The sequence below is a fragment of the Punica granatum genome, chromosome 3 (genome assembly GCF_007655135.1).
Source record: "Punica granatum isolate Tunisia-2019 chromosome 3, ASM765513v2, whole genome shotgun sequence".
Taxonomy (NCBI): domain Eukaryota; kingdom Viridiplantae; phylum Streptophyta; class Magnoliopsida; order Myrtales; family Lythraceae; genus Punica; species Punica granatum.
Window position 1 is genome coordinate 3,935,935 of NC_045129.1, and position 21,217 is coordinate 3,957,151.

Below are 21,217 nucleotides of genomic sequence, written 5' to 3' on the forward strand. Positions count from 1 at the left end.
TCTTTTATTACCTAAAGACAATGTATGTCTCGGTTCAAGTCCTTGTAAATGCAGAAAATACACGCTGTGATAGTTTTATTCTTTAGTGGGTTAACATGGTTCGTCTGGATTAATTTGTGCTTAATTGAGCTTCCGAATACCATGATTTACTAAAAAAAAAAAAAGACAATGCATGTCTAGTGATCATCATCCTCGATTTTTCGATCACTTTGAATGATTCACAGATTTTGTTATATCAACACACGTACAGTTATCCACATGTTTTGGATACTTTGCAAGCCCGACGTTCTCCATGGTGGGAACATTCAAATCCCATAGTAAACGGAATCAAAATTCAACAAAGAAGATCAATAATATTGGGCAATATTATTTGCCTTTTTCTAATGCGTAAATACATAATTAGCTTGCCGAGCAGAGGGGAAAAAAGAAGAAGAAGCATAACTAGCTTCTTTTTTTGGATAATTTTTTCCAAGTACACATTCCAATGGTACTCTTTCAAGCCTTCAATACAACAGAACACGATGGGCCCCACCCATGGGTACAACCCCATGGGACACTTTTTTTTCTTTTTTTTTTTGGTGGTGGGTACCTCATGGGACACTTCATCTGTAAGCAAAATTGAAGTTTTTCCAATTTTGGTACTCAGTACTTTCATGGAATTATTATATGCCTTCTGAAAATGGACAAGTTTTCGTTTCAAAAAACTGTAAAAGCTGCTGCTGACAAAATCTACTGTCTGCGTATGTTCTGATTTTTACTAATTAGTGTGCAATAATACATTCAGTCTAGCTTTTTCAAACATCAAAGCTTTCGCCCAAAAAAGCAAAAAAAAAAAGTTTTTTAAAAAAGAACGTAGAGAGAAATTAAAATATGGGCTATTAGATAAATAAACACAATTTTCTTTTAATTCAAATGTAGTAATATAATTATGTTTTCAGGACTAATTTATATTTTCGTCTTATGGATTGGGGTCCTTAATTAAATTTACATCAAATAAAAATTGCAAAATATAAGTTTCAAGAAAGAGCTGATAGAAAACAATTGTAGAATTGCATGTTATATATTCGCTCATATGCTCAACCAATAAATATATCAACATTTATATATTTATATAAAAGTCATTTCTGTATTTATAATAATAGAACAATTTTTAAAATTTTCTACCTTCCCCCCCCCCCCTGACAAATTTTTTTTGGCGTAATCTTGATTGAAAAATAAAAATGAAAAGAGAGGTACCCAACTTTTCCTCAAGGCCAAGCAATTGCCAGCTAGTTTTACTACCAAAACCAACATGTATATCCCCAGCAATGACCCCCCAAAAATATCAAGAATAAAATAAAATTAAAAAAACAGAAAAGGTCCAAAAAAATTGAAAATTAAAAATTAAAAGAATGCTGAAGTCATGTGACGCGACAAATGGTATCCGTCCACTTCTAGGTCAGTCGCTTTGAGTCTTTTTTCTCAGCTGTATAGATTCTTACCCCAAAACGGGTAGCCAAAAAGTGAGCTTCCCAGCAAAAATCAGACACCCAATTGAAGTCCTTGTCCATGGAAAAGTGTTCTTAAATAGGAATATTATGGACTGAGGTGACTGGTGAGGAGATGCTTCTCAGAGCAGACCGGATCTGCCGTGGCCAAACGGCCATGCAAGTCTTCATGCTCAACCGGCCAAGTATTAGTCGAATTGTTTCTGAAAATCGCATGGTGCAATCAGTTTTAAGGCTAAACACTTCATAATTTGTATGCACTGTTGCAATTATATGCATACTTTATCATATTGAGATTAGCAATGAGACCGCGCAGTTGTGAGATTCACAAATTCTTTTATATATATATTTAGTTTTTTGTAATCATAAATGATGTGCATAAGTTTAACATAAAGAAATGGTAAAGAAAACTATACAAAGAGGTGCATGTAACTTTTTGATTACCATGCGAAAATTGCACCGCACCCTCTTTCTCTATACATATATTTAGTTGTCTGCATATATATATTATATCGGAATCGTGTGCGCGATACTAACCCATCAATTTTGAATCCTGCAGGATTTCTCTTGTGAGGATGTTGGGAAAGAAATAGAGGATAAACACTTCAAGAGAATGGCTCAGAGTTCTCTCAAGATCAGACATCCATATTCTAGGACCATACAACTGTGTTACATGGATGCACCAAAACCAAATCCACATAATCAAATTATACGAATCGACTCACATCAAGAGATTGGTTGGGGCAATCGCTCCCGGTGAACCCGAGTGCTGTAGATATAACTCGATTACATCTACCTGCAAGTACTAATTAATCAGCATCGTTAGACACGTTCCAGACAATTAATTTGTCGTCCAATTGTCTTCAATTTGCCTCCCCTTAATTCCGGTTCTCATCCCAATCTATTGTACATCAATCTCCAGAGCCGGTTCGATGGGAGAACCGGTTTCCATACATAACACTTCGTGAATTGACGGGGAGCGGGGGAAGGAGACAAGGATCGTTTGGACATGTTATCAAATAACATGGGAAGATCCCTAGGGAATAGAATAGGGGTGATCGGTTCCGGGTATCCTGTATTTTTCATAATACCTGGACCCTACCCTGTAAGGGACAGGTTTCAAGATTTTTGAACCGGATCCTACCCTGTTGAATCATGGAACCAAACCCTACTCGGAACCTGTATTATACCACAGGTTCCGGGTACTCTGTTGGAACCTGTAAATTTTTTCCTTTCGCTAAATAAAATCGAAAATATCACATACATAATCAGTAATCATGCCAAATAGATTATCAACAAAATTTAAATTAATCCACAACAATGAAATAATAATATGTCTCATCAATCCATCGACAAAATTGAACATCCATAATACGATCTCACATAACAAAGTACATATGTTTTGATTCATTAGAGGAGATAGTAACTTTACCCTTTCCTCTTTTTTTTTTTTATAAATAACCGGTTCCGGGTACCCTGTAGACAGGAACCGGAACCGGAATCGATTTTCACAGGTTCCTAATTTTAATACCCGGAACCTACCCAATTTTCAATACGAGCTACTCAGACCCTACCCGTTAGGGTAGGTTCCAACCGGTTCCGGGTATACCCGGTACCCGTGCATACCCCTAGAATAGACATTATCTCCCAACCCCATTTTCTTCTGTTCTTTTATTTATTTATTTATTTATAAAGAATAATTTGAGAAGATAAAATATCTAAATAATTGCAATTATCTCAATAAAAAGAGAGAGAAAAAAAAAAGCATCACATTCTCCATGCATATCATACAATAATACATGCAATGTACCTTCTACGCATTAAAATTCCACACATGAAGATGTGTAGGAGGCTCCCCGTCACATGGGCATGAACATAGTCATTACTCCCACTCCTCTCCTATCAAGTAATTCGAGCCCATACAATGTGAAGTGGTAAGGATATTGTCTATCTTCAATGGACATGTATGAGGCATGCTTCCTCGTATTATCACATCCATACGTATATATGTTAAAGCCAGGAGCTGCAATTTATAAATTGATAAGATTTTAACTTGGATATTTATGAAATGAAATTTCGTCAAACATCATCGAGAGTGTACATTGGTTTATTGAGAGATCGAGTGGAATATATACTTGGAATAGATCATCAATGCTTCTTTAAGCATAATTTGAACTTATGGGCACAGCCGCTCATATATTCCTTCTTTTTCTTCCTTTCATTTTTTCCTTGTTGGGAATAGTGCGAATACATACATATACATACATATCTTTACCTGTATTATTATAGAGCCGTCCATATATTCTTGTGATAAATGTTGAATTATTTTCTCGGTAAATGAAAAATGGCATTTCATGAAAAGTGAGAGTAGTTAAAATTTATAAATACGATTGTCCACATAAATGATGAATATATATGACATAAAAACTCATTGATGTAGTCGAGTGTGGACTAAAATTGACCAGTAAATCACACGGGAAAATAATTAATATTCTCCAATTAATTCCTATATTAATTTTTATGCAAGAGTTGGCTCGTGCAACTAACGTGATTTTGACTGATCAAAGTCATATGGCTTTAAGTATAATACCGATTAATATTGAAACATGAATTATATTGCAAGGATCCTCATCCAGTTTGACCCAAATATCATGCTCACGCACGTACATATAAACTATAATTGCTTTGGTTTATATTTTGACTATCGTGTAATTAAGCTGCCAATTGATAAATTAAACCTACTTAATTATCTCGTCTCATGGAAAAGAGGCCCACCACAAAATCACAAATTTGTTATTATCAAAAATCAAAATTAAAATTGGACCCCACGAACGAGCAAATGTCTAGGATAGGGTGGACACACAATCGTAATAACCCAATGCAGGTACCTAATAAGTACAACTATTTTTAAATTAATGATTTTAATTGTTATACATTATTCATTCCACATGACCTTGTGCACCATTGTGCAAGCTAAGCACTTAAATTCCCTCGAAATTTTAATTAATTTCATTGATTTTCTTCCTCACTTTCTCGATAAGTTCCCCGCATTGATTTCAACGTACAATTCTTTTCGACGAGGGAAATGATACGTAGAGAATACGATAAATAATTGTTGCTGAAATCCATGCTATTAAACCTTAAACTAATAACTCCTATTATTTTACTTTTATGGGCTTTAATTTATTTAATTCAAAACAATTAACTTTAGAGGGACCATTCTCGAGAAATGCATTTTTAACTGTCTTATCTTCAATAACATGAGCTCAACTAAGGTATACTCTCCAATTCATTCATGAGATTTATTTCTTTATTATTTCAGGAAAATTGAAAAATCATGTACGTAAAAAAAGGGCAAAGAGCCACGACTTCTTAAGAATCTGAACGCGTGAATGTGTCATGATATAAACAGAATACAAATGAATATAAAAATTTTCTTATACGTTAACTTGAAGATTAAATAGAAGTCTAGAGCATTAAAAATTTACTAATAAATCTTACTCTCAAAGAGAGTGCTCCATTGTATATACCCTTAGCACCGATGAATCATTTGACTCATTGATATATTACGTGACTATTATCATAAAGGTCCATTTGTATAATTATGCATCCACCAAAAAATTGGTTAGTCACAAGCATTAAATGATATAAAATCGACGAAAGATATGCGTAAATTATGAGGGAAATTTTAAGTAGATATATAGTATATGATGAGAAAAAGTGATCTCGCAGTCTGAGACAAAAATTCTTAAGAAAAATTAGAGTTTTATTGTGATTTCTCATCCTTTCAAAACTCTACATTTGCCCAAAAAAAAGAAGAACTAATAAGAGGATATCAATTAAGTCCACCAAAAATCAATTAAGAAGAAAAGTTAGCATTAGCAAAAGCTACTAGCGCTCTAGAAGTCTCGGTTTTACTGGCTAGATTGAGACGATACGCTCCGGACCCCACTTTTAACTGTGCCCGGCTACATCAGCTGCCTAAAGCCAGGCCCACCGCAGTGGCCGATCAGGAACTCATCGACACCGTTGGATCCCGGCCTCGTAAACATCGGGCTTTGGCCGACGAACTGGTGGGGCGGGTGATGACCGTGCTGGTGGACCCTCTGCATTTCCCTCTGCCGCCGTAGCTCCAGGACCTTCCGGTGCGAGTTGGAGTGCCTTGTTGACACGAACGTGGGGCTCGCCGCGGGCCGGTACTCTGGCACGAGCCGGCCCGACTTGTACCGGACACCGCACGCATTGCAGAGGGTCTTCGGGCCCATGGGGCCAGTGCGCCATTGCGGGGTCTTCTCTGACGCGCAGTGGAGGCACTTCCTCGGCTCAGTGGGGCCCTGTGCTTCGCGCTGCTTCTTGAGGGCTGAAGTCTTGGGCGGCTTCACGGCGGCAGAGGCAGCAGGGGTGAGGTGGAGGAGGCGGGTGGTCCAGTCGCAGGGGGCGGCACGGGACCGCTTGCTGCGGGACTTGGAGGGGAGAGGGGTCTCTGGTAGGAAAATGGCATGGTGTTGGGCAGCGTCCGAGGGCTGCTCGGGGCCGGCCGCCGGGGCGTCCGAGGAGGATGACTCCGGGGTGGTGGGCTTGGAATTGGGGACGGTGATGATATGGAGAGGCTGCTGGAGGTTGTGCTTGGTAGAGAATGAGTCCTCCACGAAATTCGACAGCCATTCCAGCTCCGCCAAGTCGTCATACTGCCAATTAATTAAACAAAAAAAAGATTTTAATAAATTAAAAATCCAATTTCCAGCACCAATTTTAAGATAATTAATAATAATAATAATTTTTGGATAATACGAGAAATAAATTCCCACGCTCTCATATCTCAATACCGTAACGAAAAACCGCTGTGCACTAAATGCGTTTGGGCAAGTTCCCCTTATGACCCTCTTTTATTGGTGCGGCGTGAAAGAAACAGACCTTAATTAAAATACGATACGCGGTCCTCACAGTCAGTCGACACCCGAATTGATAATTAATTTTCCTGGAATAGGCCGACCATACTTTATAGTCTCAATTAAAAAATTATGATAAATGGTAAATTCAGAATTTTCACGCCATAATTTGGCTAAAAAATGGGAATTTAGAGGTCAAATCAGATTATAGGCAGAGCGTTCGTGTCGGAATTTTGCTGTATGATTCCGGTGATCTAGAATAGCTGAAAATGTGGTCTTAATTGGCTTTTACTCTCTTTTTTTCCGCGCAACTTACACACAAAAAAAGAGAGAGAGAGAAAACAATAATTTTGTAATAAATCATTCCCATTTACCCAAAAATATAAACGAAATTGTTTCTGAAAAAAAATAATACTATGAATTGATCAACGAATTTTTCCAAATAAATAGTTATAATTCAACGAAAAAGAATGATCAGAACTGCAACTGATGAAATTGTGATGAGGCAATTAAACGCAATTATCCGTCCAAACGGCGTCGTAAAAAGGGGGAGATATCATGGTTGAATAATTGAACTACCGGAACGCAGAGCTCGCCGGAGAAGCTGGAGTCGCCGAAGCTCCGGGAGCCGAAGCTGCCGGAGAACTGGTTGTCCCCGCCGGAGAGGGTGGAGTTGCAGCTGTCGACCGCGGTGGCCGTGGAGGAGTCCGCAGAGTTTGCCCCCACATTGTCGAGGAAGCCGCCGTCCCCGCTCCCCATAACGTCCTCATTGGAGAAATCAAGCAGGTCGTCCACGGTGAACTGCTCTCCGGCCTTCTTCTCCGGGTAGAAATCGGCACCCCCCGCGCCGCAGTACCCAACGCCGACGCAGCACTCCGACACCTCCATCGCCATCACCAGCTAATCAGCTAATATATTCCTAATTCGGCAGCGGGAGGAACGTCTCGTGAAATGAGGAGTGAGAGGAGAGTTGGAGAGAGAGAGTGAGGGGCTTTTAGAGAGAGAAAGTGAACGGAAGGAGGAGAGCTCGGAGGGAGAGTGAGAGAGAAAAGAGAGGACGGAAGCTGCGGTTTTGAGGAGTGAGGGGAGGGGTAAAATTGAAAATTCGAGAAAGTTGAGGGGCACATTCTCACACGCATTAGATATACGCGGGGGTGAATAAAATATAATAATGGGGAGTGACTTGCAGGTTCTCTAAAGTTAATTAAACTTAGCTGTTTTTCTTTAATTTCTTTTATTAATTTTCCGCAGAGTAAATAACAAATTTTAATTTGGGAAAATATTAAATGACTTTTTTGTTATACTCATTTTAAGATACTTTATTTGATTGGGTGCAGTTGCTGTCACAAGGTTGGCAATATTAAACTGGCCATAGGGCCATTATCAAATTCTCTATAAGCTAATTTTGATTGGAGTTTTCTTTTTATGATACGTATTTTTTATCGTGAAAATTTTAAAAATTAACAAAAATATTTATTGTAATACTAAAAAAAATGTGAATTAAGTAAATATGAAGAAAATGGTAAGATGTATAGCGATTTATTTGCCTAATGAGAAAAATAGTCACTTATTCATATAATCGATTTTTTCCCCACTTTTGGGGGTTGAAGCACATTAAGAAGTTGAAAACTATGAAAAGCTATCACATAGAAGCATATAAGGCAAGATTACGGAGGCCGATAAGGCAAGATTAAGGGGAAAGTTTGACTTTCGCTTGTTCTTAATTAGATGTCCATATTTGGACCAGCTCTCAGTCCTAGGAAGATTTTATGTATATGCCATATGAAAGTCATAATATATACTTCTCCATTGGAACAATTTGGCTTGTATTAATGTGATTTTCGTTTTTCATTTCATAAAGGGTCAAGTAATTGAAAATGACTTAAAATTATGAAGGAAATGAAAGTTGAACATACTTTGAGAGGTAGCTAGATAATTTGAATATTATGCTCGCCTATGCTCTTCTAACAATGAGAAATTAAAGATTTACACTGGTCAACAGCGAGAAAAATATTAAAAAAAATATTATCTTACAGAAGTTTAATGAAATAACATAGATTTTTTATTGATAGGTTGACATCAATATTATGGAAATGAATTTGAAAAATATTCGTACAAATAAATGAGTAGTCGTTACAACAATGTATGAGTCACTGAAATAGCGTAGAAGAGGATAACAATTTTTGGATTAGTGGAAGAGGATGGCATTATCACGAAAATGCACTTAGAAGCTTAAGAAATTTGGAAAGCAATCAAATGGCAGGAATGTATCAATAAAATGTGGCAGAAAAATATATCCTTCGTCCAAATATTTCATCTCTGAGAAAGTCTAATTAACAGCCCGACTCTTCTGAATTCTTTTCTTAATTAAATAGGGTAAATTCATAATCTTTTTCCTAGGGACTCGAGCTTCAATTATGTTTTTTAGTGACACTGGAAATTAAAAATAATTACTAAGGGTTAAAATAAATAAGATTTGTACTATTATTTTCTGACAATTTGTTTTGGCCCCAATGATTGCTGTTATTATATTTGTCATCCCACGTTTAAGCACGACACTTACAGCTCAACTCTGTCGAAACGGAGGGCTATGATGGGATCCACGTGGCCGATGGGGGGTGCTGGATTTTTCACTTTCCATCACCTAACCTTTATTAGTTTGCAAGAACAAGAATTACGGCTCACTTTTTATCTGCTCAAGGAGGATTTCTCAATTGTCCGAAAAACAAATTAAATTATTATTATTTTATTTATTACAAAAGGAAACCTATACCTAATACAAAAAAAATATAAATCGTAATAATTAATGAAAGAACACGAGTAACCTCACAAATATCGAACATGAAATCTTGGTCATTTATTGATAGTGTGCTTTACTGCGATATACCTTATTTGATAAATTAAATTTATCTTAACCATCTTAAAATAAACTACAATAATATTAACAAGGAAGTGAATTTTAAATTAATAAAATAATAAATTTCATATATTCTTATTAGTAAGTTTCTGATGATAGTTCAATGATTTCACGGTCGAATATTTAAAATCATAAGACGTTCACATAATCTTGTAGCAATTAGAACATGTATGTGGAACATAACGTTGCGAGATCTTTAAAAGCAATGACCATTTTTGGTCTAAATAATTTTACGAGGATCGTTAAGCATTAAATGTGTTTATCACTATTTTTTATGCCCTAATGAGTTTTTAATTCCAATAATGATTAATTAAAAATAAGAAATCAGAAGAGAGAGGTAAAAACAAAACCAAACATGTGAAGGGGGTGGTGGCTTTATTTAGTGAGTGAGGAGAGAAGGGGACCGAGTCCTGTGATGACGAGCCATACTCGGACACTAATCCCTATGTAAAAACTTTGACTTTGGTAATTGGATAAGGTCCGTTTACAATTTCACTCTCGGTTGTTTCCCCTTTTCTCTAATTTATTAATTTACTTGCTGCCATATTCTAGCCAAAGTATTTATTTTTCTGTTTCTTTTTTTTCTTTTGTTTTATAAGTTATCTTAAAAAAAAAAAAAGTAGCCAAGCTAACTTATTTATTCGAACTATAAGGTGTTTGTTTAGTAAGGACGATGATATATTTCAGGAGAGAATATCGAAAGAAAAAAGGTGTATTTTCACCGCAAGAAATTAATTCGTATCTAAACAATTGCAAAAGGCGAGACTTGATGTACGTATAATGTGCTAAAAATGTTGAAAGAAGAATATTTGATCTCATAAGCTCATTATATATGTGCTAATTATGGATATCTTGTTGAAATCTTTAACAACATGGTGTTACGCATGTGACATATAATTAATTGGACAGACTTGCATGACATTGATGATAACCGTTAAAATCATTACTTTCTAATATGTACTGTCAAAATCATTACGGGATGAATTTCTCCTAGCTATGATTCAGCTAAATCAGTAACTACTGAATTTTTTTTAAAATTTTTCAATTTATAATAACTCATAAGTTGATTTACGATTGCTTAGTAGCAGTAGTCATGAACAAACTTTTTATTTTTTATTTTTTATTTTTCTTTTTTGGGATAAAAGATATTGTGTTTTCCTTTTAGAGAGGCAGTGTGTGCTTTTATTGCGACACGTGGGGTCCACCCAGCACGTGACAAAGTAAGGGGCCGGTGTCAGCGATCATGTGATTATTCCGGTCCCATATAATATTAATAACTCTAATTTCATTGTTGAAACCAAAAAAGAAAATAATTATATATATATATATATATTCCGAAGTGAAAACGAAAAAATTTAAAAAGGCCCAAACTCGGGGGGTTCGGGTCGGTCAAATCCACGTGGCGGGAATCCAACGGATTGTTTCAAACTACAAAGGGAGGCTCCCCTCCCCCCTTTCGCTCCGCCCTTCCTCACACGTGCGCCTTGCGGTGCATGTCGGTCCGGTGTCCGCTCCCAGCTGCAAGGGAGCACGTGCTTGTACATCACGTGAGCCTCACGTGACCCGTCCTAAGTGCCTTTGAACGTGGACTTGGACATGGACAACTTCTCTCCTCCTCCCACCATTTTGATTGAATTGGGACATTAATAAGATTAATTATGCTGAGATTATTAATAATAGCATGTGAGCTGACCTATACTCGTTGATCCTATTCAGATCAATTGTATTTGATTTATTAAGAAATCCACTTATTCCTTCCGCTTCCATGCCGTCCATTGTATTTTGTATTAACAAAATGAGCGTACAACTTTCGTTCAATTTGAAATTTTTATATTCCATTACACTCAATAAGGTGCTTAACAAGGGACCCAAAATCTGAATTTTTGGCGAAGTTCTCTTTATATGACATAGCCTCAATTCTGTCAAATCCTACAAATTTCGATTAATTTGTCGCTGTTCAGAAAGCTTTCGGAAGAAAAAGAAAATAAGTTGCCATAAAGTGCAAAATGCATGCATTCAATTGCATATAATGACTTTTCTTCAAAGCTCGTTCAATGTATAATGCTCATAAGAGTAAAAATGAAGGAAAAGGAGAAAAAACAAAGAGGCTACGAATGTAGTGGGCACGTCGTGTTTGTTTTCTTCTACTTTGACCTTTATAATTTTATTTTATCTTCTTTTCTAGTTTTATAATTTACTCTTCCCCCCCACCCCTTAAGCTGCGCACTAGCTTTAATTTACAGCTGCTGATTGAGTCGCTGGGTACATTTTGGACCAGAAAATCAGAGCCCAGAGGACACGAAAGGCATTTCCTATTGATCAATAATCCGAATTCCGGAAACACAAGAAAGCTCCTAAAGATTTGCCCGGGAAATGTTCGTTGGAAAAGAAAAGGTCCCGGTTCATTATCGTGAATCATAACAGAATATTCATATCGATCTCGTATTAGCTTAGCACATCACTTCTTAACACGCCTTCAGTGGCTAGCCCGTTCGCCTTAGTCAGAACCAATTGGACAGACCTGGTCTATCACAAATATGCAGAGTTGAAGCAAATCCTATCAAAAGCAGATCAACATCCAAAGATGACTACCAAAGATACTGCAGTATATTAGGTATCCATAAGATCAGAGAGTAACCCCTGTCGGAATTGTCTTTGTACAAAAAACTCACTGTGTTTCACCATAGCCGTCAGTATGCACGGTTAAAGTTTCACAACCCAATGTGACGCGAAGAAACATCTCGCAGTTCTAGATTCTCCGAGACCAGATGCGAACTCAGATTCGGATTTAAAGATCCACCGTAGAGACCTGCTGCCATTCCCCATCAACAGCTTCATTCCATAAGGTCACGTTATTGTTCCCATCGGCCACGGCAAGAATGTTCCCTGTCAATGACCACGAGACCCTCCAAACAGGAGTCTTGAAGTCATGTAACACCTTTCCTTCCCACTGGTCGCCTTCCTTAGCTACAGTCCATATGATGACCCTCCCGTCCTCTGAGGCACTGGCGATGGTGGACTTGGGAAGGCCCAAGTTTGGTGCCCAAGCAACATCTCTGACCCAGTCGGTGTGCAGGTGGAGTGCTGGAAAGCAGTCCATTTTCCATATCCCGTTAGACAGTTTCCACACCTTCACAGTGTTATCGCAGCCACCTGAGCAAAGCTTCTGAACTGGCTCTAGTAGGCCTGGACGAACAAGGGCACCTGGGGCTGTTGATGGAGCCCACGAGACGGAAGTCACACCCACAGGATGTGCCTGCTCTATTCTTGATGTGTCCCAACCGCCATCAGGCCTTGCAGTCAAAACAGATATATTTCCATCCGATGACCCACATGCCAAGCATAGACCCAGTTCATGAGGAGCCCAAGCAACTGAGTTGACAGATGATTTGTGATCATCGAAGACATAGTATTGGGTCCACTCATTCTGATTGCCTTCCTTCCAGATAATGACCCGCCCATCATACGAGCAAGAAGCAAGGAGAGACCCAAATTTAGGGTGAGCCCAAGCTACTTCCCAGACAGGCCCTTGGTGACCAGTCAGAGTGGCAAGATGCTGAGACCCGGAGTTGCTCACTCCGACGATCTTAATGGTGTGGTCTGATGACGATGTGGCAATTTGCTTGCCATAGTAATCCATGGCCACGTCGTGGACAGTGTCTTGGTGCCCAGTTTCAAACTTCTGAGGAGGCATTGTCTCTGTAACCCTACAAACAGCATATAATTTTCATCAAGTGAAGCAAACCATTAAGGCCGTATACGTTTAACAACAATGCCTATCGAATTCAAAGTGCCTCGCTTTTACTATGGCCCCATGCGTGAGGGAATGCTAGTGGCCCCAACAATGAACTAGAACAATCAACACAATTACTGGCAGTGACAAAAGATACGAATTATACTATACAAAGTAGGCCATTTCTACCGTAACAGAGTCCACAACTAAGAATGAGCAAAAAAATGTTCAATCAGAGATTCAGTGGCCGAGTCTTGAGATAACAGCTTCCTAGACATATCGATTCTGCAAAGGCTCAATCTCTAGTTCTTTCACTTGGGAAATCAGCACAAATTATCGAAGAAGCACAATTCATCTCTCTCTTGCATAGTTGCAGTTCTCTCCAATATCCTCCTACATTGTCAGCTCCAGTACAAAAGTCAATGCTATTGATAAAGTGGCACTGACAAGATCTCCTCTTTAAAGGTAATCAACAGACGAAATTCGAAAGAAGCGGCAAAACGACATAATAACTGATGCACATGAGACAGAGGTGGAAATCACCCGCATCAATGGATTGGATAGGACCAACCAATAGAACAGTAGCGATCAGAGAGAGATTGTAAAGAGCAACCGATCCGTAAGACACGCAATTGCAAACCAAATTGCAGCCTTAGGAGAGGGATAGTAAGGGGCACCTGAGTCAAAGAATTGGTTTCACGGCTGGGACTTGACAGAAGGAGAAGATGATTTTCGGAGCTGCTCCGATGACTGGAACAACGACCGGTCTCTCTGTCTGTGCTTTTAGGTTTCCGTTTCTCCCTTCAGCTCCGTGTCGTCTGTCATAAGGAGGAGGAAGAAGAAGAAGATGCAAAATGAAAGGAAAGAGAGCCCAAAGCAATCGGTGGGCCGAATGGGCCCACCTTTTCAGTTTTTCTTAGGTCCAAAGATGGCGATTAAGGTGATGCTTGGTTCGAGCATCGGTAGATTACTAATTTACCGAGAAAATTTACTTGTTTTTCAAAATTCTTGAGACATATGTCCGAACGTGAAATTATTGTAGTTGGACAGAAAATTTACCATTTTTACAAAAAATTTCTTATTTGTAGAGATCAAAAGGTGTAGTTTGAGAACGAAAGAGGGACAAATTTGAGAGATTATGCTTGGCAACAAAATCAAATTTTACTCAACTTATTTTTATTTTTATTTTTTTCTCAATTCAATAATACAATAATTACTTTTTTTTTTATTTTTTTCCTTAAATTCTCTCTTATCTATTATCACAATTAAATTTTTAATATTAAATTCTCTCAACTATTCAACACTTTTTCCTCAATTTCAACACTATTCCCTTAATTCAATAATATAATAATTACTTTTTTATCTTTTTTTTTTTAAATTGTCTCACATGTTTTTTCCAATTACTTTTGTCTTCATCTCCTCAAATCAAACTATATCAAATTAAATTAAACTTAACTTCGTGACCAAATGCTATGTTCGAATCTCATGATGGTGTACCCGCACTAGTAGTAACCCATTTAGTTTCCTAAGAAAAACTCTTGCTAAATGAAGCAATATACGAGGAAAATTAGGAACAATCTTACCGGCTTTCCCGTGATTAAAATAGTCTCCACGAAGATTTTGATATGAGACCACGTAGAAATGTGTTCTGGTTTGCGATTATGTTATGAATGCGAGTCAACAACTGCGAGGAGAATGAAAATGGTGAAGACATTTATTTCTTCTCATGCCTAAAATAAACACTATGTTACAACAATACTTAGAAGAAGAAAATCCTCTCATGTCCTGTCCAATATCCATGTGTTTTTAACCTTGCAACACAGTAAAACTGACCTACACAATTGGAAAACGTTGTCCACATTAGCAATTTACAGAAAACTGAAAAGACGTCTTAGGGCTCCTCGGGGGGGGGGGGGGGGGGGGGGGGGGGGGGGGGGGGGGGGCGTTGGGTCTAAAATGGTCCCCACTCGGGCTCATCGTGGCCCAGTTCATTTTCTCCTGCTTCACCAGCATTTGGAGGGACTCCATTCTCATCAGTGAACGCACCACCATCCTGATTGACTTCCGTAGGCCGATCGATGCCCTCTGCTTCACCTGTTAGCCTCTCAGGATTGGAGAAACCGACCTTCTCGGCTCTGGTTTCAGATTCTCGAGAATCCGAGACCGTGAGCTTCATCATCGTGACCGTGTCTGCACAGTTAATATTACCGACATTGTTCCGGTATTTTAGATTTCTGCCTGAAAAACGGGCTCGAGCTCTTCGTCCCGGAAGATTGGTGCCCAGCTCTTCGTCCCGGAAATTGTCCATGTACCCTTGTGGATGCTTGCAGTTACGATAAACAACTAACAAAGAGAAAGCTGCAAATGTAACAAGCAAAGCCAGTCGAAGTCTCTTCCAGTGTCGAGGAATGGCTTTCCTTTGGTAGTCTTGAATCAGTAGGTCTGGTTGATCAGAGATTTTGTTCGGGAGAAGTTGAGTTTCCACAGAGGACTCCATTACGACCTGTGAGTTGGAAAAAGTCGCGACAGTCATTGTGAAAGTTCGATGCAGGTAGATGTATGTTAGCACACCCAAGATTCGAACTATATCAAAATACAATCATAATCCGAGCGAACCGTTTTACATGTTCTATCAGCGAAATTGGCTAAATATGGAGGCCAAAACAGGTTCTTGCACGACCTACTCCATTTTTTAATAAACTACGGGCAGGAAATCCCTGACGGACTAATAACTCGATTAATATGACGAACCGTTTCCGGGAAGATAAGTCTAATGAATGACATAAACACCAGAGCATTGTTGGTCCTAGCACTCCTCAATGAGAACCTCAATAACAGAATCCCAAACTACTTATCCAAAGAAGAGAAAAAAAGAAACCCGAACAACAGCTCAATTACCTTGGATGCGTTCGATATGCCGCTTTCAAGATTGTCTGAGCAAAACCGAATGACAGAGAGCTGTGAGGAGGGCCAACAGAACTCGAGTGGAGAAATCACAAAGCATGAGAAAACTGGACTTTAAAGCTTGAAGAACAGTTTTTCCGTTTTTCCATTTTCCACCTTTTATGGCTTTTTCTTCTCAATGCTTTGATAGGGGAAAGATGGGAAGACAAGACTTTGGGGGTACTGCACAGGGTCTTAAGCTGACCGAGGAAATTTCGGTTATCAATTGAAAGTATTTGATTGGCCGAAGAAGAAGACAAGTCTGACTTGTCAACACCAGAGTTTAAAATTATTTTGCCTTATAAAGTTGACTTTTTTTTTTTAAATCCAACGGAAATACAGGCGATAAAGCTTCCCAAAACTATTGAATTCCGACTAAGTTAAGATTGTAAATTTCATGGATGGAATGTGGAAGCAATGGTTAACTAGCATAGAAGCTCTCCTGCACCCCGTATGTCATTTCTACAGAAATTGTAGCTACGGCTATCTTGGATGATATTGGCGATCGAGCTTATAGAACGAATCTTCACCGTACATAGTTAGAGAATCATAGTAGCTCTCATTTTTCCGTGATGTAAATCGGTAACAAGTAACGAGAAATTTCACCCCGAAGAGGAGATGAGACAGGTGGTTGTAGTTGTTTGTTCTTCTCTACTATCAAATATTAGTCTCCCTTCCGTTTTGGTTAATACATCGAGCTTCCATAGATGAGGGAACTCTGTTCCAATACATCGATCCTTTTTACACAATAATGAGGTGAGGTGTATTATTATTTTAACTGTGGGATAAAATTCACTTTTGGCGGCAATATAATATATTTAGTTTTAGAGTTGAGTTGAGTTGAATTTTGGTTTTAATTGATTTGTAATGATTGTATTGTTGAATTATGAGAAAAAATGTGAAAAAGTAATGAATAGTTGAGAGAAAATAATAATTAAGTGATGATTGCGTTGTTGAATTGTGAAAAAAGTAATGAATAGTTGAGAGAATTTAATATTAAAAATTGAATTGAATGGTTAAAAAAATTTTAAAAAAATAATGATTGTGTCGTTAATTGAAGATAAGTTGAGTTGAATTGAGTAAGGTTGAAAATTTTTTTGAAACCAAACACACCCTAGAAACTTGGTGCATTTTTCAGGGTTTGAGAGACCTCACTAAAAGCAAAGGAATGACCGCAAAATGCAATTAAGACTTTAATACATACTTATATTTATAAGAAGGGGGGAGTACATACTCACCTTAATGCTTGTCGAATTGTTAATCGGATATAATAGGCTAGCCAGCATGTGCGCGATTGCTCTTGCGCCTGAAAACAAACTCGATCATAAGATTAACAGTCTAAAACATTGAAATATTGTCTTTGACAAATGAATAGCTGTACCTATCTGAGTGGAAATGCTTACATAATTTGCTAGGCAACATTGGCGGCCTACAACTTGCGTGCGTAAGGGCTAGTGATTCTTTAAGATTAAATGAGATAGGCACCGAAGCGCATGCGCGAGGGTTAATATATAATATATAAGCACTTGAGAGTTCTTAAGCCCAAAAACGAAGGAAAGTTGGGCTCCATCATATGAAGTTTGGGCTTTGATATTGTTCTATATTTATAATTTAACACAATTGGGTTTTTGAGAAAAGCAAAAACGTAAATTTACAAAAAAAGAAAAGAAAAGAAAGAAAGTTGGGCTTTGTCATATGAAGTTTGGGCTTTGATATTATTCTATTTTTATAATTTAACACAATTAGGCTATAGAGAAAAGCAAAAAAATGTAAATTTACAAAAACAAAAAATTCGCCCAACGCGGGGCTCAGACCCACGACCAAGACCACAAGGTTCAGAGCCTTGCACTCTACCGACCGAGCTAGACAGGCTTACCGGTGCAAATTTCTTTTTATTATTTTATGTGTAATCTTTTAAACATTTTTAATGTTTGAAAAACAAAAACTTGATCCCCCATGATCCTTCTCTTGTCTTCCAACTCCCATTCATAACTAATGAAGTTTTATCTTTGATTCATCAAAAAAAAAAAATCAAAACTAATGAAGTTTTATCCCTAGCATCGAACATAATCATTAGATGATATACAACGAGTCCGAAACTCATCTTTTAAAAATTTGATCATTTAAAAGATTCAATTTTTACCCGGTGAAAAACAGGTGCTATCAGACATAATGTAACACAAAACTTTTTCCATTGTTGTTTGAAGTTTTCGCATATCAAAGTAATGTAACACTTTACAACAAAAACTAGTAGATGCAAAAGTATATATCTTTGTTAAATATACTTTGTAATGATTAACACAAGAGTATCGGCATATGCCCGATCCCATACGCATTTGCTCAGTTTTGTTCTAATGAATCATTTAATAAAAAGCATGTTACGAACTTTTTGATAGAGTTGAAATAGAGAAAAGTTGAGTCCTAGAAAAATTATTTTTGCTGTCGCCAAAAGATATATAACACTAGTTATTTACCTGTGCTTTGCACGGATTGATTAGATGACATTTATTTTATATGGTTGAATTGGTATTGAAAATTAATTTTTATATTTATATATATTTTTTTATCTAAATGCATCAAGAGAGGTAAGCATGGTACCTATTTTTCAGAATGTATTTAACAAAAGAAGAAGAAGAAGAAGTCATGTTTGATATATTCGGGTTCAGAATCGACTAATCATAATATTATGTCAACACAGTTATTATCCCACACTCAACAAATCAAAAAGTTAAAAAAGGAAGCTTGATGTAATTATTAGTTATAATACATAATTTTTTTATGAGTTGAAATAAATATGAACAATAAATATTTTATTATTTACAACGGTCCAATAAAAGATTATAGAAAATAAATGATGAAAAATTGAGCACATCTATAAGAAAAGAGATGCAATTTTGTTATAAGTCATTCTTTTTCTAAAAATAATATCATTACGTTTATTTCTTCAGTGCTAAATAAATATCACATAAATTCATTTTTTTTATTAGTTGTCATATGTCCAAAATGAGCTAAAATTCATGAAAGTGATAATTGAACTCACATGGAATATGTCATTTAACTCACCAAAACTATTAGAGCGTGAATTTTTCAGCATTTGCATATAATGAATTTTATGATAACATAAAATTGCGAATTTATTTTTAATTATTTTGTATGATACGAGGAATTCTTCCATTAATTTAATATTTCATTGTAATATGAAATAAAAGAACAATGAAAAATCAAATTAGAAATTACCTCAAAGTTATAACAAAAATGATACTTTCTTTTATTGAAGAATCATATCATTCTCCAAAATTTTCATTTAAAATATAGGTGCCTCTAACTTTTGCAATGATGGAAGAATAATCATTGTGATAGCAAAAGTTGGAGCCTTCTCAAATTATAAAGCAGAATATAAAAAATAAAATAAAATAAAAGGTACGAGAGAGATTAACATACAATTGAATTGTCATCGATCGTAGACACTACTTAATATTTATAAATGTTATATACTTGTGCATCTATTGTAAATATTCTTTTATAACTATAAATTTAATCAAAAACAAAACAAAAAATAATCCGATCTACATAAAACTGTGCATGTATATGTCCCTTTTACATAGATTCATGTAAATAATTTTTTTAATATTTTGAAAACATAAACAAAAATAAAATAAAATTCCCATGAAAATTTTATTTGTATTCCAAAATTAAATTAAGTCTAATTGATATATTTCTTAGTTTCGCCGTTGAACTTAATGTATAGATAGATATTTATATGCACATATACACACATATATATATTGATCCGTGTATTGCATGCGATTTTTACTACAAATATAATCATATCTACCTATTCAAACTTCAATTATTTTTAGTTAACTTTCAAAAATTTAATAAAGAATTAATTCTTTTTTCTATAGTATATAATATAATATCTAATATCTTTATCTAAATATACCTGAAGGAATTGTGATTAATTCATGTAATACTACTATATCAGAGAAAGAGTAATGATATATATATATAATTATAACACTTTTTATTACACTGTATTCAATTTAATATATATATAGATATAGATATAGATTTACCATTCTATCCCTATAATATTAGGACATTTACCTTTATGATCTTATTAATTGTCATGTAGTCGAATATATATATATATATATACACACTAGACAAATGCACCCGTGCTCTGCACATGGGAAAAAGAGAGAAATGATTAGGGAAAAAAGGGAAAATAATAAGGGCGACGGGTGAGAAAAATAGAAAGAGGGAGGTGGAGAGAGAGAAAAGTGAGTGGTTGAAGTTATTTGATGAAATTATTAAATTGTTCAAAATATAATGATTACAATTAATTAGAGAGAATATATTATGGGCATTTTTAGAAATAAAAAGTGATACTAAAAGGAAGGTTTTGACTTCATATGATACTATAGATATAGATTATTATACAAATTTCAAGAGAGATTTTCTTTTTAATCCATTACCGTAACTTTATATTTGAATTTATTAAATATTTGAAAAAATAAACTCCGAATTTATATATTTTTATTAATTTTAGCCTACTTATTAGGCTATATTATATATAAATAGATATATATGGATATTATTACCCCGTTTGATTTCGCAATCTGATTTTAAGATTTTAACTCTAACTTTAACTCTACTCACTACACAACAAAAGTCAACAACACAATTATTACTTTTTCATTTTTTTTCAATTTTTTTAACCATTTAATTAATTTTTAATAATAAATTCTCTTAACTATTCATTACTTTTTTTTCACAATTAATAATATAATCATTACTTTTTTTACTATTCATTACTTTTTTATACTTTTTCTTATAATTCAACATCACAATCATTACAAACCAATTAAAATTAAAATTCAACTCAACTTAACTCTAAAGCCAAACACACTAGTTTAAAATTAACTTATATATATATATTACAATATTAGTATAGACAAAGAAAAATACACAAACTTCTTAATCTTCTCAAACTCTTAATTTTAAAAACTGAAAAATAATGGTAATAAAGCACCTTCCAAGTCGTGGCACATATATCAAAATTGAAAAGAAGAAATGATGCATATACTAAAAGATTCACAAGTACAAATTAGAAAATAAAAAATATATTACTACAAGTAATTCAATTATGAACATGGGCATTGCAACTTACTCTTCTCCGAGAGTACCCTCTTCCCGTATTGTTTCTCACCCTCTACGATGCTATTGCTCGCTCTCTTGAGTATAG

The 21,217-nt window shown here is 36.0% G+C and overlaps 3 protein-coding genes across 3 annotated transcripts; all 3 read right to left on the reverse strand.

Moving 5' to 3' along the window:
* Positions 1-5,232: 5,232 nt before the first annotated feature.
* LOC116198711 (GATA transcription factor 9-like) lies at positions 5,233-7,423 on the reverse strand. Its single transcript, XM_031528933.1, has 2 exons — positions 6,956-7,423; positions 5,233-6,175 (listed from the first exon to the last, which is right to left on the reverse strand). Exons 1-2 carry the CDS (start codon positions 7,268-7,270, stop codon positions 5,456-5,458), a joined length of 1,035 nt encoding a protein of 344 aa, XP_031384793.1. The 5' UTR covers positions 7,271-7,423; the 3' UTR covers positions 5,233-5,455.
* A 4,435-nt stretch (positions 7,424-11,858) lies between these two features.
* On the reverse strand, positions 11,859-13,863 carry LOC116201815 (protein transport protein SEC13 homolog B-like). Its single transcript, XM_031533233.1, has 2 exons — positions 13,704-13,863; positions 11,859-13,000 (listed from the first exon to the last, which is right to left on the reverse strand). The coding sequence occupies exon 2, from the start codon at positions 12,985-12,987 to the stop codon at positions 12,082-12,084; it is 906 nt and encodes a 301-aa protein (XP_031389093.1). The 5' UTR covers positions 12,988-13,000; positions 13,704-13,863; the 3' UTR covers positions 11,859-12,081.
* An 855-nt stretch (positions 13,864-14,718) lies between these two features.
* On the reverse strand, positions 14,719-16,141 carry LOC116201101. Its single transcript, XM_031532207.1, has 2 exons — positions 15,925-16,141; positions 14,719-15,529 (listed from the first exon to the last, which is right to left on the reverse strand). Exon 2 carries the CDS (start codon positions 15,521-15,523, stop codon positions 14,978-14,980), a length of 546 nt encoding a protein of 181 aa, XP_031388067.1. The 5' UTR covers positions 15,524-15,529; positions 15,925-16,141; the 3' UTR covers positions 14,719-14,977.
* Positions 16,142-21,217: the final 5,076 nt, after the last annotated feature.